General features: G+C 43.7%; 1 protein-coding gene across 1 annotated transcript; it reads left to right on the top strand.

Annotated features, from left to right (window-relative positions):
- Window positions 1-316: 316 nt before the first annotated feature.
- On the top strand, window positions 317-16,889 carry cfap44 (cilia and flagella associated protein 44). Its single transcript, XM_076758709.1, has 34 exons — window positions 317-380; window positions 484-628; window positions 994-1,156; window positions 2,355-2,457; window positions 2,550-2,766; window positions 3,075-3,189; window positions 3,741-3,905; window positions 4,210-4,365; window positions 4,456-4,503; window positions 5,088-5,187; window positions 5,285-5,379; window positions 5,458-5,667; window positions 5,913-6,023; window positions 6,119-6,271; window positions 6,543-6,767; window positions 7,215-7,357; window positions 7,729-8,008; window positions 9,854-9,909; window positions 10,108-10,270; window positions 10,453-10,583; window positions 10,807-11,018; window positions 11,100-11,244; window positions 11,420-11,597; window positions 11,887-12,128; window positions 12,241-12,505; window positions 12,658-12,861; window positions 13,604-13,799; window positions 13,889-14,002; window positions 14,227-14,360; window positions 14,471-14,584; window positions 15,195-15,396; window positions 15,542-15,702; window positions 15,869-16,003; window positions 16,605-16,889. Exons 1-34 carry the CDS (start codon window positions 317-319, stop codon window positions 16,887-16,889), a joined length of 5,430 nt encoding a protein of 1,809 aa, XP_076614824.1.
- Window positions 16,890-16,925: the final 36 nt, after the last annotated feature.

Below are 16,925 nucleotides of genomic sequence, written 5' to 3'. Positions count from 1 at the left end.
ACTACATTAACCAGCAGGCTTTGCAGCAGAGTGACTTCTTCCGTTGCCAGGCAACACCTCCAAACTAACACGGGCTTGGAGAGTCGGGAAATTGCAGAGGCAAATTAAGAGGGTAGCAGTTAAAGTTGAAATAAGAGCGTTTTAGTGTTAGCTTGATACGGACTAACTGAAATTATAGCTGCTAACGCGGTATTTTACCTTGTTATTACATTTACAGTTTGGTCAAGTTTGAAATGCTGTTGAGTAATAAGTACCTCTATTTATTTTACAGATAAAAAAAAACAAAAACAGAGCAGCAGATAATTTCAGAGCGATAATGTGGGAAGAAGTCACAGAACAGGCGGAGAGCACACAGACAGGCTCACAGGAAAACACTGAAGGTAACGTCAGTTAACCTAGAGGCTTTCACATTTCACATTTATATTCACACAAGTTGATTTGTTGGTGTGTGAAAGCTGTTGTGAAATGCTGCCTCTCTTACAGGATGTGATCGTGAAAACTCAGTGACACAGCAGGAGGACTCAAGCAAGCAGTGCTCTGCAGATAGGCACTACAAGTATGAGGAACTTCAATCCAGACCGGCCGTCACACCTGACTCTGATATCCCCGAGAACCTCCTGCATCTCTCGTATCCTTCTTTGACAGTTTTATAAAAAACACGCAGTTCTTCTCACTTTCCCTAATTATACATAGCAAATAAAGACACAATTTTCAGTTCTATCTCTTTGTCTGTTACTTAGCAGGTTCATTACAAGAAAAACTATAATAAGAAAATATTTTATTAATCGTTATGAATTTCATTTAGGAAACTATTTGAATGAAATAAATACCATAAGAAATTTAAAGGGATGACAATAAAATGCTATATAAAGTACCGTATAGAGATTACAATACCTTAGAATTATGCAAGTATTATTATTATTATTATTATTATTATTATTATTATTATTATTATTATTATAGAACCTTATCCTTAATTTGTCCTGCATTCAGTCACTCCTTTGGTTATGACAGCAGGCACAGGGGGAACCTGCAGCTGCTGGATGACAGAACTCTGATCTTTATAGCAGGAAACCTGCTCGTTCTGCTGGACATTTCCACCAAGGAGCAGAGATACCTGCGCTCCTGTGGCGGAGGTGGAATCGGCTCCATCGCGGTAAGACAAATCATAAACCAAATGTCATGTACAACCCTGATTCTAAAATAGTTGGGATGCAGTATAAAATGTGAATAAAAACAGAATGCAATGATTTACAAATCCTTTTAGATCTATATTCAATCATATCCAGTACGAAGACACGATATTTAATGTTCGGACTGATGAACTTCATTGTTTTTGGTAAATGTACACTCTTTCTGAATTTGATGCCTGTTCCAAAGAAGTTGGTTCAGGCTCATGTTTACCACTGTGTTACCTCGTCTTTTCTTTGAACAACATTCAGTAAGCATTTGGGAACTGAGGACTGTAATGTTGAAGTTTTGAAAATGAAATTCTTTCACATTCTTGCTTGATATATGACTTCAGGCACTCGGCAGTCTCAGGTCTCTGTTGTCATATTTTGCACTGTCTGTTTGGATCAGTTTGGGTCTCTACATTATTTCCATGTTTTGCTTAAAGACTATAGCAGTGGTTTTACATGTTTAAGCCTGTTTGCTAAAAGTCATATGTACTTTACATCACAGCTACACTACATTGTATCTCATGCTATAGTGGTTTTAGCTTTTTGGATATATTCTTTTGGATCTGTACTCCGACAAAATAATGTGCAGCTTTGGTAAAAATGTATGCAGACTTCACTGTGATTACATGTAAGTGAATGGAAATCAATGGCTGACAATACTGTATACACGATTCATTGTTCAGGAGCTTTTTTAAGTTATCCTTTGGTCCTTTATTATTCTAGCTTTATGCAAATGATATTGACAAATAGCATTAATTGTTAAGTTTGTGAGTCAGTGTAAAAGTGAATCTTTAACTTAAGGGCAAAATCTAACTTTTACCAGTCTGTTAAATATGAGCCCAGATCTGCTGATTTGATTTTACAGGTGCATGTGTGAATATCCACAAGAGTACAGTATGCTCTGTGAATATTGTATTATTATCATCATCTTATTATATGATGAGAATACTAAAATGATTAAAGTTAAGAGTTCTAAGTATGGATGAGATATTTAATTGACTTAAAACCAATTTCTCAGAAAAACCTACATACAGGAATGTTTTATTCTTATGTCTTTAAAGAAAATTGAAGGGATATTCTGTATCTACATGGATGTGTAGCAAAAGTGCATTGCTGATGTTGCTGTAAAATGTATTCATTTCTTTGTGTGTGTGTGTGTGTGTGTGTGTCAAGGTTCACCCTAGCAAAGAGTACTTTGTTGTAGCAGAGAAGGGAAACCAGCCTAACATCATTGTCTATGAATATCCCTCGTTACAACCGTACAGCATCCTCAGAGGTAAATGGACCCAGACACATTGAATTGAGGGTTTTTTCAAATGTTATTTTTCTGTTTCACTGAAAACCATGTCTTAACCTTCATTTCTGTAGGTGGTACAGAGCGGGCATACAGCTTTGTGGATTTTAACCATGATGGGAGCCTGCTGGCCAGCGTGGGGAGCGCACCTGACTTCATGCTGACACTGTGGAAATGGAGGCAGGAGGAGGTGATGCTTAGCTGCAAAGCCATTTCTCAGGAGGTCTACCGAGTCAGCTTCTCCCCCTACAACCCAGGACTGCTCACATCATCAGGATCTGGACACATCAAGTAAAGGACAGACTGAATCCTCCTAAAACCCTGTGATCCTATTAAAACAATGCAGCGGATTGAATTTATTAAGACTATTTGTTAGCCAGTACCAGTGACTTCCTGGAGTCTTGTCATCATGTAGCTGCCTGCCAACCAATGGGGACTCCAGGAAGTCACTGCTCCCAGCCAAGAAATAGTCCTGTACATAATCTCCAGTAAAAACCACAACTTCAGACTTCAGAGTTGAATTATTCCCTTATATCCATGTTGAATATGCTTATCTTTTCAATTGAGGTGGAATTATCTTCTCTCCTTCTCTCTATCAGGTTCTGGAAAATGGCCAGCACATTCACAGGGCTTAAATTGCAAGGTCTTATCGGACATTTTGGGAAAACTGCAACGACTGATATTGACGGCTATGTCGAACTTCCTGATGGAAAGGTCTGTGCCCAGCTGTTCTGACAGGCTGGGTTTGTATGCAAGTGGGGACGGTCTGGAAATGTACTGAACACGACAGCCATGCTAGTGGCTCTGTGAGGCTATACTGAGGCACAGCAATGCTTTGAGCTAAATACTAATACCGCATGCTAACATGCTAACCCTAACCCTTCGCGTGCTGATGTTTAGCAGATGTGTTTACCGTGTTCACCATCTTTTTTATCATAATAGCATGCTAACATTTGCAAATTAGAAAAAAACAAAGTAGTGTTATTAGTTTTGCAGATATTTGGTCGTAAACCAGACGTAAAATTAAATGAAATTCTTCACCTGATGATGGCGCTAGAAAGCTTGGTGCTCACGAAAGTTATTATGATTCATCCTGTGAGGATAATGAATGTCTGTACAGCACTGTTTTTGTCATTTGCTGTTTGCAAAGTAAAACTTTCAATTTCAACAATAGTTTGGTGTCATAAAGTCTTATCTCATCTTAAGGATCCTCTGTAAGACTCAAGAGAATGAACAGTTCCTCACCCTTTGTCTCCTCCTGTCAGGTGGTGTCCGGCTCAGACTGGGGCAACTTGCTGCTGTGGGATGGGAATGCCATCAAGGTGGAGATTTGCCGTAAGGAGGGGCGGAACTGCCATGCTGGGATGGTCCAGCCATTTGCCCTGGAAGATGGACAGCTGATGACAATTGGTTCTGATGGCGTGGTCCGGGTCAGACATTTGCAGTAACATTACCTCAAAATATTTCACTTTTCAGATCAAATATTAAGGGATTAGAGGATAAACCTGGCATTATTCTGCACCTTCTGTATTGTTAACAAACTCCATGAAAACACCCAAACTAACAATGTTACTGTGGATAAAGTCCAAACACAACACAGACACTGATGGAGGGTGACGTGTAAGAGAGCACAATAAACCTAATTGAGCAGGTCGATCATCCTGATGCAGACTGTCTGTAATCAGTTTTAATACAGTCAGTATTACTTTGTAACCTCCCCTCTGGCCTCTGCAGGGCTGGGACTTTGAGAGCATCGACACTGCCGACAGTAACGGCGACAGCAGCATGTTTGAGGTGGAGCCCATGAATGAGATGGTGGTGGGACACAATGTCTGCCTGTCGTCTGTGGTGAAGAGCTCCCTGTCTGACTCCTTCATCTGGTTTGCTCAGGTCAGACAACAAAATACTAGTTGAAATGATTTGTAGTACATGATGCAGCGTCAATAAAAATCCCAGCTTGATTTCTGTGTGTGTTTGTAGGATTCCAGTGGAGCCATCTGGAAACTGGATCTTTCATTCACCTACACGGTGAGTTTCCCACACTGACATTTTGGTTTTCATGGACGTTATGTGTAACTTATACTTTGGACTGTATGATGGAAAGTACTCCTTTCATTGCCAGCCATAGTATCACTATGATCACTTCTACCAATCTGGTGCATAATCAAGCAGCTCCTTTGGGTTACATTTTTTCTCTTCATTCTGTCTAATTGGAAGATTTTCTGTGATCAATGTAAGGAGTTTATTGTAAAATACATTTAACACAACAACGTTTGGGTGTATGAGGACAAAAAATCCAGTCAAAAAGAATTTAAACTGATATACACCTTTAAAAAAGTCAGGGTGTTTTCCAGTGAAAACCTGAAAATAACAGAAACAATGAGTCCAATTTGTCCTCTGGCTCAGTCCAAACATGTTTGGCTGCCCTTCCTTTGTGTTCTGAATCAAACAAACTGTGTATAAAGCACGAAGGAAGGCAGGGCTCTAATACACCTAATTAATTGAATTGCCAATGTAATGAAACTCTTACTAACAGATGTCTGCTGAGAAATTTCCATTAATATATGGTCTATTTCTCACACAGTATGTTCCAATATGTTGTGTGTGTGCAGACTCCTGATCCAGAGTGCCTGTTTTCCTTCCATGCCGGGTCGATCCAGGGTCTGGATGTGTCAAGGAAATCTCACCTGATGGCTACGACCACTCTAGACCGTCAGTCACACACATTTCCACTCCTGCACACATACTGCACATGTTCACACACAAACACACTGAAACAGGCCAAACTCTGTCTGTCCCTGCTCTCCAGGTTCAGTCAAAGTGTTTGACTTCCTGGCAAAAAGAGAACTGACCACTAGTCGCTTTAATCAGGGTGGAACTGCTGTCAGCTGGGCGCCACCTTTGGTAAGTGTGTCAGTGTGAAAATATCATTCTACCATTCATGATATGAACTGACAGAAAACTAATGGTGTTTGTCTTCAGGTGAACCAGAGTGGAGGTTTGCTGGTGACGGGCTTTGAGGACGGGGTGGTCCGGTTACTGGAGCTGTACGACCCTCAGAGGCTGCATGTGGTCACTGGGCGCAGCCCTAAAGGAGATGCCAAGCTGCGCCTCAAACAGGCCTTCAAACCCCATAATGCCCCTGTGACTGCTGTTGCATATGAGCGAAATGGAGAGATGTTAGCCACAGGGGTAAGAGGCTTTGTAGGAAAATTGCTTTTCTCTATGAAAACATAGGAAATAGCTGTTTGTCAAAGTCTTGTTTACTTTCAGAAAACACACTATCGTGATTGTGATTAGACTTAGCATGGAAATACTTAAACCTATTGTGTGATCTGGGGTCATGTTTAGCACTGAAGCAGTGTTTCTACAGGCACTTATTAGTCCATAGTTTTGTTTTGTTTTCCTTTTTTCATTACTGCCATCTTTCCACTCAGAGCTCAGACAGAACTGTGTTCTTCTTCGCTGTCGGGGAAAAGTACACCCCTATCGGCTTTGTCCACGTTCCCGGGCCAGTGCAGGTGCTAGAGTGGTCACCTCATTCCCACGTAAGTCTGGTCTCTGATCCGCTTGCATTCAAATGTCTCTATATGTGTGATGAAACATTATTGATTCAGCTGATTTCTTTTATGATTTTACCCAGAGTGAAAACAGGCTACTCATCCTGTGCCAGAGTGGCCACGTGGTCGAAGTGCAGAGTCCTGATCCAGAGGCCCAGAAGCCAACCAAAACCTTTGAGCTGCCTGAGCTGCCCAGCAGATCTTTCAGGTTCAGAAGCATCAAATCTCAAATCAAGGTTTGGGCTTGGTCTGTCTTAGCTTTAGTTTGTAGGTTTGTAATTTCATATGTCCCCTTTTATAGCTGTGTTACATCATACGGTATAGTTTGGAGTCTATATCATAAATGCTCCTGATGTCTTCTCTGTTGCTCTGTGTCTTTCAAGTATTTATTCAAGTAAAACCTAATTTTCAGCAGTTTAAGGTTATCAAAAGAAATGCTGCCTGATTTTAGTGGAAATAACTAACTCCATTTCAGTTTCAGACCATTCGTGTGTTTGTGTATTTCAGAGAGAGGAGGAAATTGCAAGACAACAAGCTGTAAAGGAGAAGAAGAAGAAAGAGAGGGAAGAGAGGTTGAAAGAATCACAACAGCCAGATGCAGAGCATGAGGAAGAGAAGGAGGACGGAGAGGAGAAGGAAGAGGAAGGGTTGCCACCTATCCACATCCCCGACCCTCCAAGCCCTCTCTACTGTGGCTTCTACTCACAGCCTGGCCAGTTCTGGCTCTCCATGGTACACACACACACACACACATACACACAAAAACACGCACACACGCATACACACACAACATTAACCACTGTCAGGTATCACATACTAATCTAATTTCCCTCATCGTTGTCTGACTTGATCTGTGTTGATATTAAACCCCTTATTAAACCCCAAATTGAAGACTGATATAGATCACTGCTCCCTCCTATTTTTCTCCCTCTGGGGCAAGGTCAAGGCCTATTACATGAACTCCAGTGAAGATCCCCTTCAAATATTTTAAGCAGTTTGGTAGGTTATACAATAAATTCCTATTAATGTTAAATGCCCTAGATTAAACTAGAGACAGCTACAGAGGGTGGCAGATCAAGGTGGACTGGGAGTCCCAAACATACTTTCAATTTCAACGCCCACCCTCACACTTTTCTTTTTTTAAAGACTGAATTTTTCTCTCTCCTCTATCTCCTGCAGGGAGGCTTTGACTCAGGTTTCTTGTATCACTGTAAGTTCTCTGAGAAGCAGGACCAGGATCCAGACCAGCGACAGGACGAGCCCTTTGACTTCCTACCTGTCCACAACGCAGACGACGACCCCATTCGCTCCATCACCTTCAGGTAGCCAGAGGGCAAACTAACAAATCGGTATTTATATCAACAGTTAATCAAATGACTGAATGTAATGGGAAGCTGTTGCTTGTAGCACTGAACCCAAAGAAAATTATCACCAACTGCAGCTCCACTGACTTTTTACCTCTCTTTATAATTTTGGTTTTACAGCACATTCAGTGCCTGGTTCAGTTTCATATCAACCAAACAAGCTCTGATAAACCCACTGAACAAGTACCTGTCCAGCACCAAATCACAAATAGGCATAGTTAGCAGCTTTTTAGGAGGTTAACTTTAGAGCATCCTTCACATTGGAACCCCACTACTAATGTCTGTATAAGGTTTTCATCTTGGTCTTCTGTTGTTTGGGTGTTTTGTAGCTCCAACAGGCAGCTGCTGTTCTGTGGCATGCACTCAGGATCAATCAGGGTTTACCCCCTGCAACCTGGCGACCACAGCCTCACCTCCATGCAGGCCTACTGGGCTCTCAATGTCCATGACAACCAGTATGGACACCTGCGGCACATCCGCTGTAGTCATGACGACCACTTTGTGCTAACAGCTGGAGATGACGGAAACATCTTCTCCTTCAGCCTACTTTCTCCAGAGGAGCTCCGGAAAGGCCTGCAGAGAAAGATGGCCAAGGTTCCTTCACCCAGGGTCAGTCCACATTTTATTAACGTTTATTTATGGTAAATTCAGCCACAGCCAGTCAACCACTTTAGTCCAAACAGAAGTGCATCCCCAACTCCAAAGAAGTTGTGACCCTGAGTACAGGAGGACTGAGTGGTATGTGCCTCACTGCAGGACCTTGCAGACAGAATCAGGAACAAAGAGATGGTTAATGGGGCCATCTCTTGGATCAAGCTCAGTCTGCTGGGCCTCCCTGACCAGTGACTCAATCCGTCAAACAGGATGGAGGAAGGATTGTGTCTGGGTCGGAGGGCATCTCCTCACAGGTGAAATGGCAGCAGGGGCCATCTGCTTTGAGGTTTGGTGAGCGTGAAGGTGAAGGAGAAACAACTCAGGGACAACAACAGGGACCACCAGAGCTGGTGGGAGTTTAGGCTCTTGGCCATTAGAATGTAAACTAGATTCTTTGGATATTTGCCCCCCTCCAAATGGTGGCCTCCTGGAGGGGTTCAAAGGCAGTTGATTAGGGGCAAAGGATACTTATTTTTTATGGTTGTGACATTGAGGCCTCTCTAGTCAATGCAAGGACAGGGAGAACAAATCATTTTTGGCCACAAAGATCCTAAGATCCTAATCCTTTTCACCCTGATTACCAAAGAGAATGAGAGTGTTTGCATTCAGAGGGGCTGGCAGTGGTTTGCTGGTCATACCAGCTGGTGCAGCCAGACATCCAGAAAGTTTTTCTCTGCTCCAGAATCCACTGGAGCATATAAGGGCAAAGACTGCTGAGTCCAGCACAAGATAGCTTCAAACTGCAGTCTGGGTCTGGTCTTTAAAGGCAGAGTTTGGCTTCCCAGAACCCCTGCTGCTACTGGCAAGTACCACCTGACAGGTGGTGAGGAAGCATCCAATTTGGCCACTGTATGTGTGCCTAGGTCTGTTCCTGCACAGCTCACAAAGGCAATTATGTAGTCTAATAGCTAAGGAAATGAAAGTGTCCAGATTAACAGGGTCATCCCTTGCACGCTAACTCGACGTTCACCCAATCATTCAACCCACTTAATAATATCCCTAGGAGAGTCTCATCGTTCCGCCCTGAATCTGCAGCTACAGTCCTAAACTCAAAGGAGTACTCAGCTACACAGTTGGAACCCTTCCAGAGCAAAATGAGGCATTGAGATGAGATTTGGCAGCTGTGGGGCCAGGGAGGATGATAGATGAGTCTGGCTGGGTGTGAGCATGGAGGGAACAAGGAAAGAAGCATGATAGACAGATAAACGGGATGACTGGCTGGAGAATAATCTGCCGTCATGCTGAATTAACAATCTGGCGTAGAGTGGTTGAAGAGCTGCTATAGACATAATGTGAGCTCATGAGCTGATGAGACGCAGACCATTAACTTTATCCAAACACATTTATCCTTGCAACTGATGATCGAAATTGGCCTTTTTCATCACTGCAAGCATGTCCCCACAAACTAACAGGCACACTAGCTTGTCATTTACTTCAACAAATGTAATCATTTGTTAATTTCTCTTTGAAAGCACTACATTCCACGTCTGCTTTCCTTTTCTTGACAGTTGCCATGATGCATGTCATCAGATACACATAACTGCTGCATTACCCTGACCCACAATACAGCTGGAAGGGACCGCATGAAAGGCCACGTTAGTCTACTATTTTGATATTTTCTTTTAGTGCAAAAAAGGTGACAGCTGCCTAGACACTTTTTTTGTATTTCTGAGACCACAATGACAGTGAAAACAGCATGCTAAATATTTATCTTAGGCCAGACAATTAGTGCAGGTTGGCCAAAGGAGTGGCTTTAGATGATTAACAATGAAATACCATGTTTACTCATTATTCTAACAGGTGGGTCTTGAGAATGAGCCATTAGTCCAAGACATTGAGGACCCAGCAGCCTACAGGTGAGTGCGAATAATTTGATCCTCTTATTTTTCTGTCACTCTTTTTTTAGTTATTTGTACAGCAGATAACTGTATTTTGTTCCTTGTTTTGTTGGTCTTTCTTACATTTACATAGCTATATCTATAGGTGTCACTGTAACTCGAGAAAATCATCAAAAATTTATCTCACCTAACTGTCTAAACCCTGACTCCCTCCAGCATAGAGACAGCGAAGCAGAAGCTGGAGAAGGACCGTCTGCGTCGGGAGGCTGAGCTGAAGATTGCTGCGAAGCGGAAGAAGCTGGCTGAGCTCCAGAAGAAGTTTAAACAGCTGATGAACAACAACCAGAGTCTCCCGGAGCATGTTCGCCTGAAACCTGTGGTACAGAAATACACACATATGGGTCAGCGTTAGGCATACTATCATAAAAGTTTGGATGAGTCTCTAGAGAATGAATGTATGCCTTTGCAATGCCCCGCCTTTGTGTGTGTGTGTGTGTGTGTGTGTGTGTGTGTGTGTGTGTGTGTGTGTGTGTGTGTGTGTGTGTTTGTTTGTGTGCATAGGAGCTGCAGCTGGACCGGCGTTTCAGTGAGCAGGCAGAGAGGTTGAAGGCCCAGCGGGTGAGCGAGGTCAGAAAGCACATGGGCTGGGAGAAGGAGCGCTGTAGCATAGCACTCAGGAAACTACAGGACTGGTACTGACACACACACGCGCACACACACACACACACACACACACACACATACACAGACATCTAATTCATAATAAATTATTACATTCTTGAGGAGATATAAAGAATGTTTTTAAACTATCATCCCTTCTTTGGAGTCACAGGTTGATAACAAAAGACTTACTGAAGATTTATGTATACAGCCAGCCTCCAGGGGGAAGTCGTCATCGGTCGTGTTTGTTTTCAGGTTCAGGGACTCTCTGGAGGCCAATATAGTCACTGTGGTCGCCATCTGCACTGACCACAGACTGTCCACCTACCGTCTGCCAGTGCTCACTGAGGCTGTACCCCGCCTCAGACGGCAGAGCAGACCCAGCTGGGCCGAAGGAGACGGAGCTGCTGCATCTGAACGCAGAAAATCTAGAGCTGAGCCTGCAAAGGACAGCAGCAAATTAGAAGGTAGGAAAGTGTCTTTGTTTGTGTGTGTTTGTTTCACCTGTCAAAGTCATGGCTGACCTGTCACCTGTATGTGTTCTCCAGAGGAGGAGGTGCTGCGCCACCCGGTGGCTCGTCCAGCAGGGATAAAGCTGGCAGATCGGCAGGTCGAGAGGCTCAGAAAGGCTGCAGAGAAAGCTGAACAAGCTCGAGCCAAGATAGAGAAGAGGAAGCAGGAATGGGCCCAGCTGTGAGTGTCATGTCCAACATATTTTCTTTCATCATGTTTATGTTTCCTTTATTCTCAAAAAAAAAGAAAAGAAAAAATGAAAAATGCTGTTCCAAATTAACCCACTAGAGGACTGGAATGAGCCTCTGCTGTAACTTTTGTGGTGCAAAGCTGTGATGGTTTAATGGTGTTTCAGTTACGCAGAGAAGCCAGACGAGAACTGTGAGGATCCGCAGGATGTGCAGGCCATCCGTGAAGCCAAGGAGAACATCGGAGACTTAAAACTGAAGTCAGCTAAAGACTTCACCGTGCCGAAACACTTGAGGATGAACGCTGAGAAGAAGAGAGCACAGCTGATAGGCCTGGAAGAAAATGTACACAAAACACACACACACACTCACATATCTTAATACACACTGTAGCTCACTGAAAGCATGAACGTCTTCATTTTTATCCAGTCTTCAGAAAAAATCTATAAGAACAAACAGCAAACAGCATGTCAACTGAATGTATTTGGGCACTGGGCTGTTGGTTGCACAAAACTTGGAGAAAATCAAGAACCCTGGGGTCTGGGAACTTGATGATGGGCATTTTTCACTTATCTTATGGAGAAAAATCCTTAAATCATATGCATTACTTTTATAACTCTGTCCATCCGACTAGATCCGTGAGAAGCAGACTGAGATGAATAGACAGATCATGGCATTGCGGGACTCCAAGGTTCGCCTGGTGTCTCAGCTGCGCGCTCAGGCTCAGCAGGTCCAGAAGGTTCAGCAGCGTCTGGCAGCTCACCTCCACCGCCCTCTACCTGCTCTCCCCAATATGCTACCAGAGGAAACCCCAGAGAAGAAGCTGCTGTACAGTCACACCACCCTAGAGCGATACCGGCTTCTGAGGCAACAGAGGTACAGAGGCCTGGTTTTAGTTTAATCCAAGTCTAGATTCAGAGGGAAGTAGAGAGTTTAATTGATCATGTGACTTTGTCCCAGACAGAACTGCTTTTTAATTTTCAAACAGGTTCCAGACCATGGAGCAGGAGGAGGACGAGGAGGAAGCCACAAGTTTACTGGGGCAGCTAGAAAACGAGAAGGAAGAAGAGGAGGAGGAAGAAAAAGAGGAGAGAGGAGACGAAGTGACTCCCACCCTGTCAGCTTCATCTGTAACCAGAGAAGAAGAAGAGACAGCAGTGGAGGAAGGAACAGAGCTGAGCGAGCTGGAGGAGGAGCTCCAGAGGGAGGAGGAGATCAGACTGCTGCACGAGCAGGACTCTTTGCTGGAGCAGGTCTGTTTTTATTCATTACATGTTGAATCTTTGATCAAACAAATGAAATGCATAATTGGAAACAAAATACCTTCTGGAATGTACTGAACATCTCAGATTACTGATGTATATCACTGTGATATATAATCTGAGGATGTATTTGAAATCATCAGATGGAGAGTTCAGTCTGTCAGTTTGACACAGAGCTCCAGCTGCTGCGTCACCAGAAGCTGCGTCTGGACTGGCAGCTGAAGCTGGCCGACCTCCGTCAGCTGACGCTCTACCAGGAGCTGCTGCTCCTCAAGGAGTTTGAGAGGAGGGAGGACAGCCTGCAGGAGAAGCTCAATGGACGTGTTAAGGAGGAGAACAACATCACGGTGGGAGTTCATGTACCTGTGGACTGATTCACGTCAATGATCTTTTCATTTGATGTGGACCAAAGATAGCTGTTTCCCTTCCTTCAGGCAGCCTTTTGTTTTGAATCTGTGCAGAAGGAAAATCACGTTTTAGAAGTTTCCTGAGAATTTTTAGAGTGGACAGTAACTAAATGCATTTACTCAAAAGACTGTATATATGTACTACTATACTGTATATATGTACTATATATGTACAATTCTGTGGTACTTTACTTGAATATTTCCATCTTCTGCTACAGTCTACTTTTACTCCACTACATTTGTCTGACAGCTGCAGTAAACATTTAATAAGCGTTTAAATACATAGTGTATTGTTGCAGATCAAACCAGTGGTTCCAAAGGTTTTTTGCCTGTGACCCCCTCACAGAAAAGCTGTGTCTACCTGGGGCTCCTTGTCACATTTCAGATGTTGTTTGTGAGTTGTTAGCAGCAAACTACACTCGTAAATACTACCAGCAGCATATTTTCACACTTCAAATCTACTTTCTTCTGTTTTCCGTGCGTAACTTCAGTGATTGTGTGTTTTCTCTGAGTGCTGCCAAAATGAGGGTGACCTACACTCAACACTGTGCACTGAGGCTGCTGCTGTGCAGACATGCTAAAAGTGTCTGTGTGTGTGTTAGCACAGGTGATATCCTTCCTCAGATCACTGTTCATAGATCCTTGTGTACTTCCTGACATCCTCTTCTCTCTCTCCTGACAGTGTAAGCTGGAGGAGTGCAATGCACAGCTGGAGCTGAAGCATGGAGAGATAGCCAAGCTGCAGGAGAGAGAGAAGGCCCTGACTGCTGCCTTCCAGGCCTCGCTGGGCAAGGAGAACAAGTTTGAAGAGTTTCTGACCAAAGTCTTCAAGAAGAAGATCAAACGTGTGAAGAAGAAGGAGCAGACGGGAAATGAAGGTGAGAGGAAGGAACACAATCGTACAGTGTCGCAAGCGTGCTTATGCATGTGTACCAATTTGTCCTTCATGATCGAAATGTGTTCGCAGAAGAAGAGGAGGACAGTGATGAAGACTCTGATGAGGACGATGACTGGGATGATGATGATTCTGACAGCGACACAGAGGAAGGAGAAGCTGCTCTGGACAATGTCTGCCCTCCAGGTCAGTACTCAAGTATTCAAATCCTTCACTTTTTCACAGTTAAGTATAACCTTTGAATTCTTACCAGCTGCAGTTGGAATCTACATGTATTGTATTGAAGCCTTGATGTTAAGACCCTTAAGAACTGCCTGTATTGAAGAAAGGTTAAATTCTAATTACCTATACCTCTATTTGTGTGATTATGTGTGTGTGTGTGTGTGTGTGTGTGTGTGTGTGTGTGTCAGGCTGTGAGCCAGACTTGTTTGAGAACACACTGCAGCTGCGTGAGCGTCGTCTGGACCTGGAGGAACTGCTGGTGGAGAAGAAGAAGAGTGCTGAAGCTCTGAAGAAGGAGTGCGACACCCTTGTTAAGAAGGTTGTACTCTGCTTTTCAAGTTTCTCTCTCATGACTTTTTTGTTGCTTTTTTTCTTCGTTCTTTTTGTCTCATATCCTAATGGTTTTGGGTTTTTTTTGTTGCTCTGCAGGAGAAGTCACTGAAGAGCAGTCGGAAGGCAGCAGAGGACGACTTGGAGTTAGTCCACAGAGAGAAACAGCAGAAAATGAATGAACTGGATGTGGTGGTTCCTCTCAGACTGAGCCAGGTAAATTTGAGGAGGTTCAATGATGGCAACAACTGCATGAAGACAACTCAAATTCAAGCTCTAGTCTAGACTTGTTGGCATGGTAAAACCTCAATGTAATATCAAGTAATCTTTTGTTTAATATTTTTATTCTCCTTGTCATTAGGAATGTTTCAAACTGCTCGCACAGTGCTGTGCATTTTAATTACCAACTGCCTTTGTGCCATCACTATATTTCACGGGAGGTGTTACAAGCTGTTCCAAGTGTTTCAAGCCCAAGGAAAGCATGGGCAGGTGAAAAAGAAGCCTAACTGGCAACCAGCCCATCATATCTTTATTTTCAGGCATATCTCCAGTAAAACAAACCCAAATTAGCCAGAAACCAGAGTAGTGGAATGGTTTTGGTCAAATACCCAATATTTCAATGAAGAGGCCTGTTTGAATCCTTCATTATGAAAATGATGCCAAGAAAGGACATTTGGACATTTTACTTTCATACAAAACTCTGCCTCTGTCTCTTTATGTTTATTAGGTACTATAAAATGTTCACTTGTTAAATTTCCTCATTTTATCACCTCCTGCTTCTCTCTGCCCCTTTCTCTGCCATCCACTTTCTCCATTCATCTACCAGATTGAGTTTGTCACTAACGGCATGATGCCATCTGACCTGAGCCCAGCGTTGGTGCTGGACAGGACGGAGCTGAGCCGACTGCAGGAGCGCATCAAGCAGCTGCAGGTGGAGAAGGGCCAGCAGAGAGATCTGTACTGTCAGGCCCGCCAGCAGCACGTCAGGCTCATTCATGACCGCAAAGACATGGACGCCAAGATCCAGGGTAAGATCCACACAGGCCAGCATCCAGGCCATCTCCCCTGAGAAGTGTTGAAGCAAAATTCCTCAGCTGGTCGTCATGATTATTGCCAGTGACGTTTTTAGATATTGATCTGGGTGTTGGTGTGTGTCTGCATGTGTCGGTGTAGTGCTGGAGAAGCAGTGCAACCAGCTGATGATGATGAAGTATGGGAGGCTGGTGGATCTGGAGGCTCTGCAGACACTGACTGGGAACAGAACGCTGGAGGAGCTTAAGCAGGAAAAACTCCTCCAAGAAGCCGCATACGCCAAGGAAATCAAACAGTGGGATGTATGCTGACCTGTGTGTGTGTGTGTGTGTGTGTATACATGCTTTCTCTACCAGTCTCTACCTCTGCCTTGTTTTATTCTGATCCTCTTTAAACTCAAAGTGTCATTTTTAAAAACAACTTAGATTTCCGAATTTGTGTGTGTGTTTGTGTGTGTGTGATATTCAGGCAAAGGTAGAAGAGGCGCGTCACGCACTGATGGAGGTGACCAGGTGTAACACAGAGCGTCTCCTCACCATGACGAGCCTCTTCAACCAGAAGAAAGAACTGGAGCACAAACTCAACGCGAGGCAGAAGAAAATGGTCATTTCTGTGCATTAAGCTCTGTTTTTGTCATATTAATCAAAGCTGGGGTTGTTACTGCTAACATTTCAGCTAACACATTTTAACATCCAGTAGACACACGACAACATTATCGTCCACTGTAGTCGTGTTTGTGTCCAAGTGATGAACGCAAGGCTGACATTCACTCACATTTGAGCTCTGGTTTGGTCTCCACCATTTTAGGAGAAAACTATCTGACTCTTCAACTGCATAATGTTACATTTTCCTTGCTAGCTAGTTCATAACTTTGTCTGTCTGCAGATGAATTGGTAGAGCACATTTTAAGACCCAGGTAGTTGTTTAGCTGTTGTAGCTAATATGTTTGCCAAGGTGATAATGTGTGATATATTTGTTTCAAGCCTGTTATGCTGCCCCTAGTGACCAAAAAAATACACGTAATGCTGCTGTTTTTGGCCATTTTTGGCCATCATAATGACTCTATTGAAAAAGGTCATGGATGTCATGCCATCACTTCAGCCTCCTTTCCTCTTTACATAAGAATGAAGCTGCATATGTGACCGCTAAGGTGTGTGATTGAGACTACATGTTTTCATAAAAATCTGTTTTTGTGTATGCGCAGGGGAGACAGTTCCAGGATTACAGGAGACGTGTGGACCAGGAGGCGATTCGGAGGCTTCGGGAGCTGGTGAAAACACAATCGCAACAGGCGGAGGCCCTCAGGAGAGAGATTGGTCTCCTCTACCGTAAAGGTGGCCACGTCCTGCCTCCCGGCCAGGCCCCGCTGCCACCGCTCGCCCCTATGTCCACCCCCACACGCCGCACCCACGCAAGCAGACAAGGACCAGGTCATCCTTTCAAACAGCTCAAAGCACAGTACTCACCCAGCAGACAGGGAGCTAATTAAGTGAAGGCAGAGGCCAGAAAAACATAGAGTTACTGT

This window comes from Chaetodon auriga, chromosome 19 (assembly GCF_051107435.1).
Source record: "Chaetodon auriga isolate fChaAug3 chromosome 19, fChaAug3.hap1, whole genome shotgun sequence".
NCBI lineage: Eukaryota > Metazoa > Chordata > Actinopteri > Chaetodontiformes > Chaetodontidae > Chaetodon > Chaetodon auriga.
This window is presented reverse-complemented; position numbering and strand designations above follow the sequence as displayed.